The following is a 21,069-nucleotide window of genomic DNA, read 5'->3' on the forward strand; positions in this document are numbered from 1 at the left end:
GTACTCGTCAAGGTTGGTCTCTTTCCCCTCTTCTTTTCCTTCTAGCAATGGAACCTTTGGCTGCTGCAATACATCAATCACCTGCAGTGGTTGGAGTTCCTCTTCCAATTGGTCATTCAAAAATGTATTTATACGCGGATGATATTCGTCTCACACTTACCGATCTTCCCCGCTCTCTCCCTGCTCTTCTTCGCATCATAAATAATTTCTCTTCTTTTTCCGGTTATAAGATTAACTGGGATAAGAGTGAAGCATTGCCTATGTCCATTGGTACTACAAAAGCTGCAATTTCCGGTTTTCCATTTCACTGGCAATCTTCCCGCCTTAAATATTTAGGAGTATTCATTAACAGAGGATTGGATAATATAGTTATGGACAATTTAACACCGCTGATTGCACAAATGCAACGAGATTTCGATAAATGGAAAGTCCTCGGCTTATCTCTTTGGGGACGGGTTCAGGCGGTTAAGATGGTCACCCTACCGCGATTTCTTTATGTTTTAGGTATGCTCCCTTTAAACATTCCCCTGACTATTCTAAGGTCCATTGACTCCAAAATAAAATCTTTTATCTGCGGCACGGCTAAGCCACGTATTATCTTGGCCAAACTCAAATCCCACCAATTACATGGTGGCTTGGGTCTTCCCTCTATTGAGCATTACTCACTCGCCCTCCATCTTTCACAGCTTTCCTTCTTTTTGCCCACGTCTAAGGACATACCTCAATGGGTCCCACTTGAACGTCACTTATTATCCTCTAGTCTTGGCTTGTCCATTTTATATGGTAAAGGTTCCAGTTCTTCCGACCCTAAAAATCCTATCTTATCTGCTATGCATAAATCTTGGCAAAGAAGCCATCGCTTACTTAAATCTAACCCGCGGCTTCACGTCAAAGCTCCTTTATGGTCCAATTCGGCCATTCGTGTTTATGGTCGCATGATATCATGGCCTCTGTGGCAGGAGGCTGGTGTTCACTTTTTGGAACAATTGTTCCATGAGAATAACTTTAAATCTTTTTCTCAAATCAGTGAGGAATTCCATTTACCATCCACACAATCCCGTCAATATACTCAACTTCAACAAACCATCACAAAACATTTAGGCTCTCCACCCAATTTGTTGGCTGTATCTCCTATTTTATCTAATTTACATTTGTGGGGAAATCTTAAAGGTGTGACTTCTGGTCTTTACAAAACTTTCCTGCATCCTCTCTTTTCGCAACCCCTCTCGAAAGCTCTTCAATTAAAGTGGCAATCTCGCTTATCAGTTACATATTCCATTACTCAATGGGATCAAATTCTGGAAGGTTTACATAAAGGTGTCCGAGAGGCTCGTCTCAAATTTTGCATTTTCAAAATCATCCATGAATGGCACTGGTCTCCATCTAAACTACATCATGCTAAATTGCTTACACACTCTTTGTGCTGGAGATGTTGTGCTTCTGGCTGTGATATTACACACATTATTTGTGAATGCCCCCGTACTAGATCATTTTGGCTTTTTATTAGAAAGACTCTGGCATCTATCATGTCCTTACCTTTACCCTTTACTTCTGCAAATATTATTTTACATGTTTTTCGAGGTCTCCCGACATTGTTAAAACCCCAGACTCGTCTTCTTCATACTGCTTTGGCTACGGCCAAAATCTGTATATTACGCCATTGGAAGTCTTCCTCATCTCCTTCTCAGGAAGAGTGGCTGGTGGCCATGGTACAAACAGCCTCTTATGAACGTATAATTTATAATTTGCAAGATCAGGCTTCTGTTTTCCTTCAAACATGGTCCCCATTCATAGAAGCCACGGTGGATAGTGACTCTGTTTCCATTCCTTCCTCCCCAGCGTCTGCTATTCCTTCTTAATCATTTTCATTTTTATTTTACGTCTGTGTACTCTTCCTGGTTTTATCCTGCTCCTTAATCCTTTTCATTTGTCTCGGTCTCCTCTTCTCCTCCTCTTTCTCTAGTTACTCTGGGATTCTTTGTTCCTTTCTCTTTTCTTTTCTTTTCTCTTTTCCTTTCATTCTTTTGCTTTCTTCTTTTCTGCTATTTTTCGCTTTATAGCTTATAGAATAATTGCTATTTTTGCTTTTCCACATTTAAAATATCCTATGTATAATTATATCATTTTCATATTGTATTTTATTATCTATTTACTTATGTCTGTATTTCTGTATTTTCATTTAAAAATCTTTTAATAATAAAAAAAAAATTCAACACTAAAAATGTGCTATAAAGGCCTTTCAAAGTTGCTGCTCTTCTTGGTGAGCCCCTGGGGCTTCCTTTCTGCCTTCTTTGGAGATGTATGGCTATGCCTTTGAAGTAGCAGCTATCACGCATGGGCCAATAAAAGATATGAATGAGGTGTGATCACAGACAGAACTGTGCCGGTGTTTAGCAAGGAACGAAGGCTCACCTCAGGTGGAATATATTTAATATCAGAAAGCTGCTAATAATGGAGATAGGTAATAAGAATTTAACTTGACCATTGGATTTTTTTGCTCATAAAATGCACCTGCTGGAAATGAAGGTTTCATAGCATGCTCCTATCAAATGTCAATGAGGTAAGATCCTAGATTTACTAATATTTAATGCAAAGCCTTGCAGCATCCAAAGCTTCTGAGCTTTTGCGCTGCTTTGAGTCAAAGGGAGAGGGAGAAAATACACCATGTCTGCTTAGATATGGCTCGCTCTTTCCCTCCCTGGCCGCTGTCGCACTTTTGACTACCATGTAGCAATGTACAGACCCTTGCACCATAGTGCAAGGGTGCGTGCGTTCTCTAAATGATAGGTTTTGAAACAGAAGGGGACCATTCTCATGCAAAAACTTTCCTTTAAGGCTTTTACCTCTTTGTATGTGTGCTGTACAATGCAACACACATGTAAAGTTGGAAAAATAAGGAGCAATGTACAACTTTCTCCTCGTACCGCCTGCCTCGAGAAGGTTAAGGTTTTGGCACAAATTCCTGTCAAGGAGTGTTAGTATCTTGAAAACGTCTGTTGCCTTGTTTTTTCTTATTGGTACTTCTTTGTCTCCCGTCGGATGGTTTCATGGCTGCAGATGTGCCAAGAGCAACTGAGTACGGTGTACTTGTCAGCCAGGTAGGCAAGAGAACCAGTGGGTGGAAAAAAAAAGTTTTTCACTTCTGTTCTCCGCTTCTGTACTCTCTGCAATTGTGCATGGGTTCTGTCTTGTTAGAGGGATGGTAAAGAGAATTTGGAAATAAAAACAGTTGTCTTTTTTAACCAGGGCGCCCATGGGTTGCATTTTTTAGCTGGTCACAGTCACAAAAGTTATACCAAAAAGTTGGGGTGGGGAGCAATCAAAGCTGAATTTCTTTTACTTCAGAGAATTGGGCCAACCACCATCTCATATCCACGGAAGGGGGAATCTACAGATTATTATGTTTGCACATTCATTCCTATGGGCCTCCTAGCCCATAGGAATGAATGGGAAGGTATTCCTTATTTGCGAATATGTAGGATTCACAAAATATTTAGCGAATCCTACATACATTGCATTTTGCGATTCCCTAATTGCGATTCTCTAAAAATCGCAAATTGAGAATCGAAAAAGTATTTTTTGAGACATATGCCCCTTTGTTCTTTATAACTCCAGTAATTAGCTGTAAAGGTAGGTCAGATGTCTATCAAGTGAGGTTTTTTCTGCCTCCTTCGGATTTATTCTTCTGCACAGTTAGTTTCCTACCCTAGACTGGTCCTCCACTGTAATGATGTCAAAGAGGTAAATGGTGTGTATTTGGCGACCCCATTGATGTAAGCAAAACCTCCATCATTTATTTACTCACTGCAGTGTTTGAATCAGGTTTAACTCCTGATTTACTTGCTGTTGATAGCTATACTATTTAGATTGGGATAATCAGTAAAGTCTAAAGTCTACATCACTTACTACACAAGGAAAGCAGAATAGTGCTTTCGAAAGGACAATACCTAATGCAATCAAAAACGTTAACTTAAATTCGAGTATTGGTCCTGTAATCAGCCTGGCTAATATGGCTGAGGAAATTGTCATGACATAAGCTTATTTGTAGGAGGTTTATAGATTTTCCAATTAACCTTTCATTAAGGTTAATAGCTTATAAAACCCTAAGGTTAGCTGTGCAGCCATCATTACTGGTAAAACTAAGTAGTCGACTTTTTTTGAAACCTTTACTAGGAGAATGGGCAGCACACCGGTGCACAAGCAAGAGTGACTGTGAGGAATATTCTGTGATTTCACTGGCAAGTAGTACCATACCAGAAAATCATTTATTTCAATGCTTTCGACTATGCCTAAATCCCGCAACCGCTTTACATTGCTTTTGTTTTTTATAGGGACCTCAGACTCCTTTTTGAGCTCAGTTAGATAGATGTTGTTTTTGTATATCAATTTAAAACATTCTTGTTATTTTTATTCAGCATCACTTAACTAGAGACGTCTTGTGCTTGGTCCACTGTTTTCTATTCTGTGGCCTTCTACCCCCCAACCTTTACTTCCTTTTAATAGGAAGTCATGATCGAAGTAGATGGAGGTTGAATAACACATGCAGAATCATGAAGCCACATGTGCCATAAACCTATATTAACTCTTTAGATAAAAATGAAATGAACATAATCAAGGAAATCTAAGTACCTACCGTTTTCAAGTGTGGTCATGATTTTGCCTTTGTTTTCACCCGTCTGGATCCCTTCATGTTGATAGTTGCAGACATATCTTTTGTTCAAGGCTGCTTTGGGCACTGTGAGCCAGCTGCTAACGGAGTATAAATGCGTATTAATATTTTCTTTGACATCTCCAGTCAGTGCTTCTAGTTCGGTGGTCCCGCCCTCCTCGGTCCAAGTCACCTTAATGACTTCTGGGAAGAAATCTGACAGGTGGCACAGGTATGTCAGATGCCCTGTTGACTGTATCTCTGCAAGAGAAGGAGGCAGAATCTTTGCCTTGGGTCCCTTCGCTTCTGTATTGGGTGAATTTGGATCTGGAAGGGAAATCAGAAAGAGAATACAATTATTTGTAAATATCAACAAATTCCATTTATAGGACAAAGAACAGTTATTATCCAGACATGAAGATTCAGGTCACAAAGGAACGAAAGCACTTTTGGAGAGGTGTTGTTACGTGTGGCACAATATTACTTTTAATTTGCACATAAATCCAGGGGCACAGAACGACGGGGTGTGGTGGGTGAGGCAGCACCCCCACTGCTCCTGTATCTTCCAAAAAGCAGCAGATTTCACTCAGCTTGGTAGCAGGCTGTGGTGGAAACCCCCCTCAATGAGCCAGTGAAGAGGAGAAAGGGGATGTTTTAAAAGATGTTTTTGTAAGTCGTCCTGCTATGGTGGGCGGGATCAGTCTCCTATGCCTCTGACCCTACTGGACCTGTGGGCCCTTTGTAAGTTTTGGTATTGGGATACAATCATAGGAGCAAACTCTTGCTCTCCCTTTCCACAGGAGGAGGTGACCTGTTCTGTGCTAATGGCTGCACTCCCAGCCTTTGCAATGAGAAGGCCAGGCCAAGATCAGCCATGGGTTTCTTCATATCCTGTTGAAACCTTCTGCTGCCATACGAAGCTCCTTGAGCTCAATGGGCAGGTAACACATCCTATTGGCGGGACTGAGCTGCCAGGGTAAGTAAAGTCTCGTCAGCAGATCCATCGGGCCAGGACCTCTCCCTGGAGCTTGGCTAAGGACACAGGTTGTGTAGATTGGCTCCATTGCAGAGCCTCCGCCCACTGTTGTAGTTTAGGGAGATAACTGGTTCATGCAAGTGTGCAGGAACCCTGAGGGAGCTGAAGGAGGGTGTGGGAATCCAATTCTGATTCAGGTGGTAACAAGTATTGTGCGGTGTACTGCTTTAAATGTTAGTTAAACTTTATATTTGATGTTCGTGATCTGTGTCTACAAAGGAGCATGACATTACTGAATTTCACTGTGATTGTTTTATGGTCACAACAACCTTTACCCAGTCCCCACCTTTACCCCATCACACCCATCCCATCTAACTACCTCTTTTTCTTCATCACTATGAGCGCGTAGATATGTCACAATGCAGATAATATGTGTGAATCGTTGACAATTATCATTTTTACACATGAAGGTTTGCTATGCATCTAATTCATACCTGTGTCCTTAAATATTTTTTGATTCAATGAAGTAATTGATATGCTTTTTCATATGTTTGTCTCGACTCGACAATCTCTGGTACTTACTGAATGATACTAAGTATCCAGTTAACAATGTGCTTAAATAAAATTTGCACTACATGGATCGACTGTTGATAATTTATAATTTGTAATATTGATGTGTGACATTTGATGTTTTTGTAAAGCAATAGACTCTGACCATTTTATACGTACCTACGGTCTCTACATATGAGCGGTCTAGCCTTTTATTATTTTTTTCCTTAAAAGGGGCGTGGCCGGCCTCAGTCAATGTTCCCGCACTTGGAAACCGATTGAGGTCGACGCAACTACTCTGGCGAAATACGGGTAAGAACTCAAGTCTCCGTTTACCTTCGGGCTGAATTAATTGCCAAATCCCGAGGACTTCCATTTTTAAAAAAATCCCCTTTTCCGTTTCAGCCACTGCTCTCCAGAACTTGTAGATACGACAAGTCCTGTTACTTACAGACCGGCACCGGCAACCCGATTAGTGCCGCCCGTTTAATTTTTAGACCACCCGATTAGGACCGGGTTGGAATTATCACCGGTTCCCCGGTGAGTGTTCCCTTCCTCTTTTTAGGTTACCTTTCTTACTATTGTCCTTAAACTGAGCACCGGAAAGGGAAGTCTAACTTCACCTTTCCTTTTCTATCCCTTTCACCCTCTGCAGACCACGTCCTTGATCATTCAAATCAGGCACTTATGCTGCCCGTACTCCTTACCATTCCTTTCACTTATTAGACCTTTTAATTTTTCCCTTTTCACAGTTGTACATCAATAATTAACTTGTTCTCAAAACCGTAAAATTACCCGTTTATCGGTGACACGGTAGTGGTGGTTTTATTGGAGCGCTTTGGGCTCAGTAAACCGTGCACAATGACGATGCCGTAATTCACATTTCAATCGTTTATCTGTGGTGTTCATTTCTAAATGCGCAGAACAGAATCACGCTGAGCTGAGTTTTGGCTACCCGTTTGATTAGGGATGTTTATTGACTTAAAACGCACTTACATTTACCAAACTGTCTAATAATTGTTAAACCGCATTGGACTATAAACAATTGGTATTTTCCTTCCGAATCCGCAACAAGAAGTTTTACTTGGGTACAATAACCTTACTGAGGGATACAATTAGGTTCACATCTCATATGTGTCATTATACTGGAAGTATGAAATACGATACTGGGTTGAGACCTTTGAAAAGTTTATGAGGTTGTCTCTTTTCATTTCCCGCTGTTTTTCCACAGGAAACTAATTAACATATCGCATAAACTATGAGGCACATTGCTCCTGAAATTTTGCCCGTTATGTTGCACTAAGAAACTGTTTATCTGGTTGGAAAATACAGTACTAAATTGTTTATGAATTAGTCACTATATATTCTCCTACATTTCCCCACAGACATTAATTATGCGCATCTGAAATAATTTTGATGCACCTTTCCATCTTAAACTTTGTCGCATATGTCGCATTAACAATGGATTTTGTTCTGAAAGTTTGAGAAGCTTTTTTCTACCCAAATCACTGTATATATTCGACATAATTAAGTGTGTTTATCTCGTGACTCGCTTATGTTTTCCTATACCAGTTGTTTTTGCCTCACTACACTTTTGCACGGTACCTAGTATGTGTCGTAAACTTAGACTGATGACCTGTTTTACACCAATTGCGCCGGAAGTCACCACACAATGGTTCTGTCTCTGACACTAGGTATTTACAGTGTGTTTTTGTTGAATTGATTAAACTTCAGCAAATGCTAAATACACACAAAAAAACCTTTTCATCTTCCTACCCCTTCTGTGTTGGTTTCCACATCACGGGTGATCCCCCTTTTCACAGTGACGCAACTTTGTTTTCCTTTTTATTTATTATTATTTTGATTATTCTCTTCCAGCCTTGAAGAGTCACAGCCATATGTTGTGACGAAACATGTGTCGGCTGGATTTCTGTTTTACAGTGATTCCCAGGTTGGGAACACTGTGGGTGAATAAAACCTTTGAAAATTATACGCTTTGTCTGGTTTATCCCTATTACAACTACTCTCAGACAAACCAGTCTGTTTACGCTTATTGTGTGCTCTGGACTCTTGCCCAATTCACAGAAAAGGAGGTCCCGTCCTTCTTTCCTTACAGAGGTTAAGGTTTTCCTCTGGCCAAGAAGCACCAACCAAAATATCCTTTTGAGAACTCATTGACTATTATCCTACCGTAACTAGTTGAGCGCCACATTTCTGAACACTTTAAAAACCGACTAGCAGAATTCTCATAATGAAGAAATACTTTCACAAAATGTGCTGCATAATGCTGCATAATTTGCCTTTTCTTGCAACATACTTTACTCAGCTCTGCCAGATAATTTAGCCTTGCTGTGCCACATAATTCCATTGGCCCAGGGAATATCCTGGGCCCTCACCAGAGTTGCGTTGACGTGCTTGCTGTCCAGGGCAGAGAGGATTCGGGTGCTGTCCTCAGCAGAGGGTGGCTGAGAGATGTCTAGATCAAAATGAGTCTTGGCAGACACCAGAGCATGGTGAGCCTGGGGACTATTTCGATCAGTGTAAGTCCAGAGATAAGGAGAAAGGAGTCTGACAAATAACCAGATCAGAGTGACTCTGGGCGCCATCCATGGCAGAGTCGGTTTGGGCACCTTCCAGAAGAGCTTGTGTCCAGGTGCTTTCTACAGCAGGGTGTATCTGTACAATATTCAGAGCAGAAAGGGCATAGGCAGCATCAAGCACTAGCAAAGTCTGTGTAATGTAAATCCTTATAGTGCTTCTATTAGCAGGGGCGAGATACCACAGTATCTAGTTATTGCGAAGAGCTGAAAGACTGGGTGTTATTAACATCTAGGAGACTTTGAATGTTATTAAAAGAGTGGGGTTTCTCCAGAGATGGCTCAGTTTGGGTGCTGCCAATAAACGGGTGACTAGGGACTAATCAGTGCCCATAGGCTTAAGCATTATCAAGCAGAGAGTCAGTAAGGAAGGCGTCACACTGGGCCTTGGCAAGAGGTAAGGTGGAGTTATGCTGAGAGGCAATGAGGTATCTCAAGGGCTGAATCACCACGTAATACTAATTAAACTTTTCGAACACACACCGTGTTATGCCATTTCCTGTGAAGTCATTATCTGAAGAAGTGACATTACGCACTATATATCTGGCTTTGGGGCAAGTTGCCACGATATGCCATCTACTGCGATGCCATCTACTATAGAAAGTTGACATTAAGAACTAGCTAATGGAAAACCTCCAGCAAAATCAAGTGTGCAGCTTGGAATTCCTATGACGATTGCTCCAGAGCAAAGGAGATTGCCTTAATTTGTGAATTGAAGTGTGTGTTCGTGATACATGCCTACTGTATTGTAGTGATGCAAGTCTGTCACTGACAACTTAATGTAAGGTGTCCATAACTTACATCTGTTGCCCCTGACAAGTGACCATGAGTTATATCCAATGTCTGTCTTATGTGACAATCTCCTGCACCCAGAGTGCCTCCTGTGTGCCCATTACTTGGACAACATTTTCTCTTTCACTTTCAGCCACACCGTCATTATCCAGATTAAAGTAGTACATTTGTGGAAATAAAATGAAAAAAGGGATGGCCAAATACATCTTAAAAAATGTTGCAACATTTTTGCCCTCTAGCTTTCATAAAAGCACTTTGTAAACGCGTCAGTGTTGTGTTATTCACACGATATAGGATCCACTATTTCATGTGTAACCGTAACCATAAAAAACCTATGTTACTTTTATGTACTGGCATGTTATTATGATTGCCATGTATTGTTTGTTCAAAAAACTTCCGGTTGTATGTCACTATATAAGAGGTCAACAATATCGACCTACAAAAATATTGGATCCACTATATCAACTGCAACTTTATTTTCAAGGTATGGAAGTATACATATACTATTTGTAACTCCACAGCTATTCAGTTTGACATAGTGCTAATCTATATAGTGGGTGTGATATCTTTATCACACAATATATCAATGCGATGCTGTGATCAGATCCCAGATCTTTTGACTGGGTGTGAGTGTTTGATTGATTCAGATGCTCCGGCCCAGGGAAGACATGGCTTGGCAGTTCGGGCTGTACTGTTCCCATGAGCACAGGGTCAGACTGATTTGCATATAGCCATGTCTGAACTGGGGTGGCAGAGTGGGCTAAAGAACGGTGATGGATTAAACCCAGATCTTTTGACTGGGTGTGAGTGTTTGATTGATTCAGATGCTCCGTCCATCACCACCCCCTTTTTTACCGTGATCCCAGACCCCAGCACCCCCAATGTAAAAAATGTTCCAGCACCACTATATAAAACCCACTTAAACCCCTTGTTCAATTTTCAGGTTTTATTTCTCTGTACTATGATTGCAAAACAGAAAAACATTGAATAAACATTTTATAACTTTGAATAGTTGCTACGAGCTCATTAATATGTGGACAACTCATCTGTTAACCTTTCCAAATCTTCCCATGATAAGTTAGGAAAATAGTTAAATGGCTTGTTAAACAATGTCATCTGGCATACACGATTCCTACTTAAAATTTGAGGTTCCTGCATAAAAGACTCACTAATAATAGAAACCTCTACAACACAGATTCTACGACTATATTTGTTTTAACATTTTTCTCATTTTTAGGTGTAGAAGAAACGCTGCAGTCCAAAGCAACACACTTACGTTGAGCTACCTTGTTGTCGATAGGGTAATCTGACAGAGAAGAGGTCAGTGACTAATCATACATTTCTTACAGAATAAACATAGCTCACCACAGGGTATTCTCGATTGATCTGTTTCATTTATATGTAATTCTACCCTTTATTAAGACACATAACTTTATTCTACCAGGTAGTTTGGTGACATTGAGTTAGAGAATGGAACTCTTCTCAACTTCTCGAGACATTTTTCTGTGTCTATTTCTTGAAGTCACTGACAGGCTGATGGAGCAGAGAACTTTGAATCACATCAGCTGAGGTGCCTAAACCTTTTGCAGTCGTGTCATCTCTCATAGTAACTCTCATGGACTGGTCTTTACCATAATGGGCGCTCCTCGGCCTGGGCCCATTCTGTTAAATCTCTTTCTCAGGATGTTTCTGCTGGTCCTCGGGAATGCAGCCGGAGAATAGCTATTCCGCGTTTTGCCAGCACTGTCCCCAGGACTGAAAATCTGTGTCTCATTTTGTCTTTCCTGGGCCTTGAATAATGCCACGTAGGCATTGTTTGATAGAGGCTGCCGGGATGGTGTCTGTTATAGGGTGCAGTCTTGCAACCACTCTCTCTCAGTACCCAGGGGCGCCTCTAGGCTCATGGCGGCCCTGGGCAGGGAGGGTAGGCAGGGGGCCCCGGAAGAGGAGGTCCGGGCGGGGCAGAGCGCGGAGGCCAGTGAAGAGGAGGGGTCAGGTTGTTTGGAAGTGGAACAGAGCCAGAGGCCGCCAAATCCCTGCCAAGGGCCTCCACGCAAATATATATCCATCCTCAAAGGATTATTATATTAAGGATATATATTGGCGTGGTGGCCCCTGGGATTTGGTGGCCCTGTGCAGGTGCACAGCTTGCACATGCCTAAGGCCGCCCCTGCAGTACCGCGCAATTAATCTACAGGAACAGATCTTTTATACACAATATTATAACGAGGCTACACCTTCCACACATCTCGGACAGGTGGAGGAGTTTTCCATATATAATGTCTTGAGCTTCTGCAGGGTTTGGTAAGTGTGACTAAGAAAGTGAAAGTCTGTCAGCTTAAATTTACAATTACTCGATTCTCTCTAGACTTGAGTGGAGGTCATCCCCCATCCGTTATCTTTGAGGGGTTCTACTAGATGAAGCTTCCATTAGTGCCTCAACCACAGTGTTTTTCTTTTTCTCTCAGCCATGGGCCTCTGTATAGTTGTGAGACCATTCTACACCTCCGCCACAGCTTCAACAGTGCACCAAGCTTGGATAAGTCTACATGTGATTTATAATTTGGTTCATACCTCTCTGGCCACATTAGCTAACCTAGTTTAGTGAAGGAACCGACCTGGTCTGATTGCAAATGCCTTATGTGCATCCGTGAATAAAATGAAATTGAAAGTTTCTCCCACAGTATGTAATCCTTCCTTACCCAAGCTGCTCACTAACATATCATGACTTGTGTGCCTAAACAGCTGCAGGGATTGCGCCTCTAAAGACATAGCAAATGGGGTCGTTAGAGGACTCTTCACTGGAGCCTGCTGGGCAATGAGTTGGCATAGTCCTTCCTCTCATGAGCAGCACAGTCACCATCATGTTCTCCAAGGAGACATTTAGCAACGTATTCTCCCAGTTGCTGCCTTCCGCAGTGTACCTTGTTGCATGTAGCGGATGTGCGGCTATGTAATATAGTTCCATGTTGGGTAGTGCAATACCTCCATCCTCCCAGTCCAGCTTTGGTGTATCCAGTTGGACTCTACTATTTCTTTAAAAGTTGCTCCTTGCAGAGGACACATGAGCCCATATTTACAAAGCCTTTGTGTTGCCCTTGCTTCACGCAAGGTGACGCATGACAATGAAAAGTTTTATGTGGGATTTACTCAGCCACACAAGGCCTTATTTGTATGGCCTTGCGTGGCTTTGTAAAGAAATGTCTTGGAATGCAGCAGTTTACCCTGTGTCGGGTTACATTTCTTAGTGATAGGCATTCCATGGATGGAGCATTGGCATTCCTGTGCATCCACCCTTTTATTTCACACAATTCTAGGCATACTAAGGTTTGTAACGCTGAAATTGTGCGATGTAACGAGGAGAAATATGTTTATTTATCCTACTTACTTTTTCTTTGGATTGTTTATGTGCAGAAGGGTATCCCTCCCCATACAATAACAATCCTAGTCGTAACGTAGGGAACCTTGCACTATGGCGCAAGGGTGCCTGCGTTGGCACTAGGCAGCCACAAGTACACCAGCACCAGGAGATAGCTGAAGAGAGCCATCTCTTAGTAGAAAGGGGACATTTCACCTCTCTCCAGTTCACGCAGTAACTTTGCTTGCTCCCCTCCGTTACGTGAACTTTTGATAAATGTGCACCTTGGAGTTTTGCAATAGATACATGCGCTGTGGAAGCAATACAATTTTGGCAACTTCAATCTTTTCCATGATAGAGAGTGGCAGGGAGTCAGAGAATTACACTTAACCATGAATCACTCTGCAAATATTATATGCATGTTGTTATTCAAGTATGTGTGACACCTGTATTCCCAGGTAGCCAAAGTTTTCTCTCGCCCAATGCAATCCCAGGTCTGGGCAAATTTATACAATTTTTTATGGTTAGAGAATTGTGGTCATGCTTCAACATAATCATCTCAAGAAAAAAACCACTCATAGAACTGAATTTCAGACTACAGTACATTGGTAAACTACCTGGTGAAACATGGGTGGCATACGAGAAAACAATTAATCTGACTGACAAATCTCTTCTCATTCCCCTGCTACCAATTATAACATGAAACTTAAATATGTGAACTTATTTCAAACACGAAGAACGGATGGATGAGAAACCAGTACTACTGAAGATGTAGGCTGGCTTTAGCAAAAGTAACTCCACTTTGAGCCAGCCACACTTTGCTCACTTACTCAAGAAATATACCAGTTAGTCGGAAGGTCTGTTCAGCTGACTACAGTGATTCGTTTTATCTTGTGCATACAAATATTTCAGAAGCTTTGTATTATTCACTGGTTTCTTAGAAATTAAATGCCAGGAAGCAAGGACTTAACTGGCAGTAGAATAAATGCTGATGACGGTAATGTTTAGTTCACTGATAAAAATCGTGGTAAACAATATTGTTGACAAAAATATTGTGTCAAAAATATCGTTTACCACAAATTGATGCTCTTATACAAATAATGGTAAGTACTGAAATATTGTTCCAAAATATCGCTGACACTAATATTGTCCAAAAATATACAAATAGATCGATTTGTTAAATATAGAGTTTAAAGTAATATATGTAAGACATTTTGATATATACAATATATACAATATAATGTGAATTAAATACATTCCACTAATATTTAATACTATGTATTATTATGTACTTTTATAAACACACAAACCTACATGTTTGTGTTTATATTTCTATATATGTGCATATATATGTGTATATATATATTTATGTGTGTATATATGTATATATACTCTCAAATGCTTGCAACTCCTGAACAGCGGGCGCGTTGCCGAAGCAGACCTCTCAAGCAAGGTCTGTCACATCAAAGGCACACTCCTCAGCGAATTAGGAAATGACGACGCCACGTCTTGACAGTTCGTATCAGATTTTAATCAGAGGCAGTGTCGAGCCAGCAGGCTTGTTCACCAACATTGTTTTGTCCAAATCCACCATTTTTAAGCAGTGCATGTGACTAATCACGTGTGAGAACTACAAATGCAGTGTATTAAAGTACAGATTCGTCGTTTACATTGCAAATTAACACATAATGCAAATCCTCAATTCGCCATTCGAGCGCATTTGGGCAACAGCGCAGCCAGTTGATAAGAATAAATACAACCGACACTCTTATACCCAAATAAACAATAAGCGCTGTTCATCATATACATGTTATTGAGACTTCTATCTCGTATAACACTATATACCAATAATTCAGCCCCAGTGGGCATTAGTGCGCATGCTCAAACCTTTCTAATGCTGCCCCAGTGGGCATATGTTGTAATTATGTCTGTCACTTATTATCGCAGATATAGCTTTTCACACAAAGTGCAAATGAACTAAAAGTGAAACAACCAAAATTAAATTAACAAAACAAAAAAATAATAACACATATTTTAAAACAGAGATTACGGAGAGATTGATTATTTTGTCTCTTCTCATATTCCTCAAGACCTATTCACTGCGGGGAGATTGCAGCTCAATCCTTTACAAGTGTGTATAAAGGTCCTCTTCCATATTTAGACCTGTCAGGACTCTACTATTAAGATCTAGAATATACCGAGATTCTAATTTCCTTACATTTTTCACTCTATCTCCTCCTCTGACACTGGGAGCGATCGAATCAATTACAAAGTATGTGAGCTTGATACATTACATTCATGGCATTTGACAAAGTGACGAGCCACCGGATATGTCTTGTCTACATGTTTGATGGCTCGAAGATGCTGTAACACCCTTCTGCGAACTGGCAGAATTGTGCTGCCCACAAAGTACAAATCACAAGGGCAGCTCAAAATGTAAACAGCAAACTCTGTTTTACTATTGAATTGCCCTCTGATGTTTTTCCCAATTTTTTAGCAACCTGTTACATACTTTTTTGTATTGTTGCTATCTTGGCACGTTTTGCACTTCGTGCATTTAATAAAACCTTTTTTTTATTGCAGCCATGTTGTTTTGGGTTTGGGTGCCATATTGCTCACTAGCATTTGTTTAAAAGATTTTGCTTTTCGGAAAGTTATCAGAGGTCTAGCTGGCACAATTTCATTTAACACAGGATCATTTCAAATTAAGTGTCAATGCTTTGACAAGATGTTCCTTACTTGACCATGCTGTTTGTTGTAGGTCGTTATCATTCTACAATCATTCGTTCCATCTTTTATGTTTTTTTATTTTTTGCTAGTCTCTGTTTTTTTAAACAAAATATCTTCCCTTGTTTTACTCTTGACTTGAATACAATGCTCCCCATATCCTCTAGATTTAAAGCGCGAGTGCAAGGTCCTCAGTTCTACCTCCATAACCTCAGGCTCACTACAGTTACGCAAAGTTCTCAAGCATTCCCCATAGTGGATGTTTCTAATCAGGTTATTGGGGTGGAAGTAAATGATGCTATGCAGACTGCGAATCAAACGGCAGTAATTAATTTGACGTCCATCCCGCTGTCTGAGAAAGAACAGAAAGTTCTACAACTGGGACTGTCTTATTGCCCACCTCTGGAATTTGACTATGTTTCTACTAGAATTGATACATTTAAATACACACGTATGCTGAAACTAAAAAAATATTTTGCACTCAAGCCAGGAAATTATAGAGCACCAACCATACAGAGAAATATAAGTGTACAAGGAGAACTGAGTAATTTACAAGTACATGATATGGATTTAATGGTTGAGCTGGAACAAATGGGTATAGTCGGCGCCAATGATGATATCACTATACCAGAAGAAGAGGGTGCCACTATTGAAGACATTGCAATGGAGCAGGGTATCAACATTGGTGAAAGTGAGACTACGAACTTTAGACCACATTCAAAATTCATTCCAATGTCTATGAGAGACTCAGTAGATGTTTTTAATGAGTTGGTAGTGAATGACTTAAAGAACTTGGAGAAATTTACTGGTGCAATACATAATAAATGGTCACAACAGCAGAAAGATTGTATGGATCTTATTAAGAAACTGTCCTCAAATGATGATTGTATAGTACAAAATGCTGATAAGGGTGGAAATATAGTTCTATGGGGCAGACAGAAATACTTGGATGAAGCGTACAAACAGCTAAACAACAGAGTAAATTATGTCAGAGTGCCCTTAGATAGCATGACAGCTAGCCACCAGCTATACAATACACAATTGCAGCAGTGGTATGAGCAAAACTTGCTAACTTATGAGGAGTTGTTGTAATTGAAAATCAATAATCCGATTGTACCAGTCTTTTATCTAATACCAAAAGTGCATAAGAATTTGAACAACCTGCCGGGTAGGCCAATTATTTCGTCCATCGGCAGTGCACTAGAGAATACCTCCAAATTTATGGTCCCATACTCAAATGTTGACATCCATGGTGGATACTTGTTTAAATAATAATTTTTTCCTTTTCAAAGGCGAGCAGTTTTATCAGATATTTGGCACCGCGATCTGCACCTGCTTCGCCCCCAGCTATGTGAATTTGCATACTGGCTGGTGGGAGGAGCCGGTGATCCGGAAGCAGTACCAGGAGGAATGGCACAGCAACATTCTTCATTGTAGTAGATATATAGATGACCTATTTGTCGTCTGGAGAGGTACTGAAGTGTAAGCTAAACAATCTGTGAAAAGACTTCAATCCAACAGTCTAAATTTGAAGTTCACTAGCACTATTAGTGAGAAAGAAGTGAATTTCCTTGACCTGACCGTGTATGTAAAAAATTCTAAATTACATACCAAGATCTATCGAAAACCTACGGCAGGAAATACGTTGCTACACGCAACACGTTTCCACCCCAATTACCTGATTAGAAGCATCCCCTATGGGGAATGCTTGAGAACTTTGCGTAACTGTAGTGAGCCTGAGGTATGGAGGTAGAACTGAGGACCTTGCATTCACGCTTTAAATCTAGAGGATATGGTGAGGATTGTATTCAAACAGCCATTCAGAAAGTCAAGAGTTAAACAAGGGAAGATATTTTGTTTAAAAAAACAGAGACTAGCAAAAAATCTAAAAACATTAATGATGGAACGAATGATTGTAGAATGATAATGACCTATAACAAATAACATGGTCAAGTAAGGAACATCTTGTCAAAGGATTGGCACTTAATTAGAAATGATCCTGTGTTAAGTGAAATTGTGCCAGCTAGATCTCTGATAACTTTCTGAAAAGCAAAATCTTTTAAACAAATGCTAGTGAGCAATATGGCACCCAAACTCAAAACAGTACGACCCAAAACAACATGGCTGCAATGAAAAAAATGGTTTTATTAAATGCACGAAGTGCAAAGCATGCCAACATGGCAACAATACAACAAAGTATGTAACAGGTTGCTCGAAAATTGAGAAAAACATCAGAGGGCAATTCAATTGTAATACAGAGTTTGTGTTTACATATTGAGCTAGGCTTGTAATCCGCAATACGTGGGCAGCACAATTCTGCCAGTTCACAGAAGGGTGTTACAGCATCTTCGAGCCATCAAACATGTAGACAAGACATATCTGGTGGCTCGTCACTTTGCCAAATGCCATGAATGTAATTTATCAGGCCTCACATACTTTGTAATTGATTTGATCGCTCCCAGTGTCAGAGGAGGTGATAGAGTGAAAAATGTAAGGAAATTAGAATCTCAGTATATTCTAGAGCTTAGTAGTAGAGCCCCGACAGGTCTAAATATGGAAGAGGACCTTTATACACACTTGTAAAGGATTGAGCTGCAATCTCCCCGCAGTGAATAGGTCTTGAGGAATATGAGAAGGGACAAAATAATCAATCTCTCAGTAATCTCTGTTTTAGGTTTAAAGGATTTTATTTGTGCAACACAAGTAAACAAAACATACAGAGCATATAAAGTGTCAAGTCACCGCGGCCAGAGCCGCACTCTCGACGTCAGTCTCTCCAAAGGACATCTCAACTGAAGACTAGTCCGCAGCAACACATAAAGACAGGCAGTGTTGCAATAAGATAACAATCCCCCCCTGAACTTCCCCCCCAGTACCCAAACTCCCTGATCCCCTTACCCCTACCCCCCCCTTCGTCCAGTGCGCAGGCCTATCCCTTGCCGTCCTCCCCGGCCGCTTTTTAGTGAAAGAATCTAGCCCAGCATCCATTCAAGAGGTCGACTCTTTGGGCGTCGTAAGCCTTAAGAGGCGGAGGTATCTTGGGCAGGTGATTTCCCTGAATTCAGTGAGCGGCAGGGACCGGAACGGCTGCCAAAGGTCGTCAAATTGCTCTATATCCCCTGCCACTGTGAGCGACAGTTTCTCCATTCCTATCACATGCCACAGTCTACGGAGCCAGCCTGTGATATAGGGAAGCGTGGCGGTGCGCCAGTGTGGGAGGGTGTTCTGTACTGCTGAGCCTAGTGCAATAGCTATCTGTCTGCCTCTGCGAGATCTAAGGGGATACATTAACCTGTTCGGGAGTCCTAACAATATGTATGCTGGGAAGCGTGGCAGTTCGGTGTCGAAATTGGAGTCAATGTCATCTATCACTTCCTTCCAGTAAGAGTCTAGGAACGGACAGTCCCATAGAATGTGTGTCAATGTGCCCACTTGCCCGCATCCCCTCCAACAAGAGCTATCCTTACTACGGTCCATTTTGTGTACTCGTTCTGGGGTATAATACCAGGAGGTAGAAACCTTAGTCAGTGTTTCGGTGAGTACCATATGGTATGCCGAGTGCCTTGCCCTGTACGATATCTGCTCCCATTCCTTATGGCTCAGTGTCCTGCCTAATTCCTGTTCCCAGCGCTACCTCCCCGGGTTGTAGAAGTGTGAAGAAGGAGGTTGCAGTAGCTTATAGAGGTCGGTAATCAGTTTCGCATCCAACGTACGAGACAAGAGCCATCTCTCATAAGGGAGTAGTCGCCTATCAGCCGCCTCCTGTACTTGCGGGTGTAGTGCCCAGTGGCGAACCTGCATGTAGCGGAGCCTTTCGGTCTCTGGGAATGAATGTACCTGTCGAAAGCGTGGGAAGGGGACGACACCCTCCGGGTCGTACACATGGCACAGGGCCCGACACCCGGCCGCTCGCCAGTGGGTAAAGGCCCCTTTTTCCATCCCCGGAGTAAAGTCCGGATTGTCGACCAGCGGCGTGAGTGGCGAGGGGAATGTGATAAGATTGTGAACGATGTTGGGGGCATCCCAGACCCACAGGGGCACCCTGGTGACAAAGGAAGCATATAAATTTGCGGGGCCATGAGCTCGACGCAGGAATGGCACCTCCTGTAGGGGCCGGCCCGCTACCGCCTGGTCCTGGAAGAGCCAGTGCTTGTCCGATTCTCACCTACTCCATTCCACCAGATAACGCAGCTGTGCCACTTGAAAGTACTTGCGGAGATCCGGTATCCCTAGTCCCCCAGCCTCAGGGGCCAGCATAGAGAGTGTCTTCTTCATTCTGGGTTTCCTGCCCTGCCAAATAAAACACGCAAAATCGGCCTGCGTCTGTTGGATCCACCCAGCGGGCGGCTGGAACGGTAAGGCCCTGAACAGGTACAGAATCTGGGGTAAGACCGTCATTTTAACTGCAGCTATTCTGCCCAACCAAGAAAGGGTGCTGCGAGTCCACCGTCCGAGTTCCTCCCGGATCTTCTTGCCTAAGGTGGTGTAGTTAGCTGCCACCATAGCCAGCAAGGTGGGAGCCAGCTGGATCCCCAAATAAGGCACCAGATCCGATGACCAGAGCATTGGGAACAGGCCTTGTAAGTAAGATCTAGTGGCTGGCGCAAGGGACACGTCCAGAGCCACCGATTTCCCCATATTCATCCTGAAGCCCGCGACAGCAGCAAAGGAGTCTAGCTCCTCAATGCACACCGGAAGGGCAGTCCGGGGGTCGTCCAACGACAGTATGATGTCATCTGCACAGAGGCTTATGGTGTGAGTGAAGCCCCCAAACCTCACTCCTGTTGCCGCCGGGTTGGTACGTATCCGCTGGGCAAAGGGCTCCATATAAAGAGCGAAGAGCAGGGGTGAGAGTGGGCACCCCTGCCTGGTACCCCTCTTGATGTCAAAACTCTGCGAACTGTAACCATTCACCCGTACTACAGCTGTCGGGAATTTATAGCAATTAAAGATCATGGATCGAAATTTTTCTCCTATTCCCTCTTTCAGCAGGACCTGTTCTAGATAGGGCCAGTGTACGCGGTCGAAAGCTTTTTCGGCGTCCACCGCCAACATCATTCTCTCTCCGGGAATTCGGGAGGCCTTCTCTATGAGGTGAACGATCCTCTTGGTGTTGTCCACTGTCTGCCGCCCGGGAACGAATCCCGCTTGGTCTGGTTCTATAAGTCCCGGTAGGTGGGGGGCCAATCGGGCCGCAAGGATCCCGGTATACAGCTTAAGATCTACATTTAAGAGAGGGAGCCGCATTGTGTCCGGTCCTTCCCCAGCTTGGGGATGACCATGAGAGAGGCCCATAAAAGGTCAGGCGGGATGGCACCCGGATCAGCGAACGAGTTAAATAGGCGGGTGAGGAGCGGAGCCAACGACGTGCAAAACGTTTTATAAAAGAAAGACATAAATCCATCCGGCCCCGGAGCCTTAC

General features: G+C 42.3%; 1 protein-coding gene across 1 annotated transcript in view; it reads right to left on the reverse strand.

Annotated features, from left to right (window-relative positions):
* The window catches only part of TARP (TCR gamma alternate reading frame protein), a 394,614-nt gene that overhangs the window by 11,207 nt on the left and 362,338 nt on the right, over positions 1-21,069 (reverse strand). Inside the window, exon 4 of the mRNA XM_086966829.1 lies at positions 4,634-4,975. Coding sequence (XP_086822955.1) covers positions 4,634-4,975 — 342 coding nt within the window. The remainder of the gene's footprint in view (positions 1-4,633; positions 4,976-21,069) is intronic.

This window comes from Lissotriton vulgaris, chromosome 4_1, assembly GCF_964263255.1.
Source record: "Lissotriton vulgaris chromosome 4_1, aLisVul1.2, whole genome shotgun sequence".
In the NCBI taxonomy this organism is placed as follows: Eukaryota; Metazoa; Chordata; class Amphibia; order Caudata; family Salamandridae; genus Lissotriton; species Lissotriton vulgaris.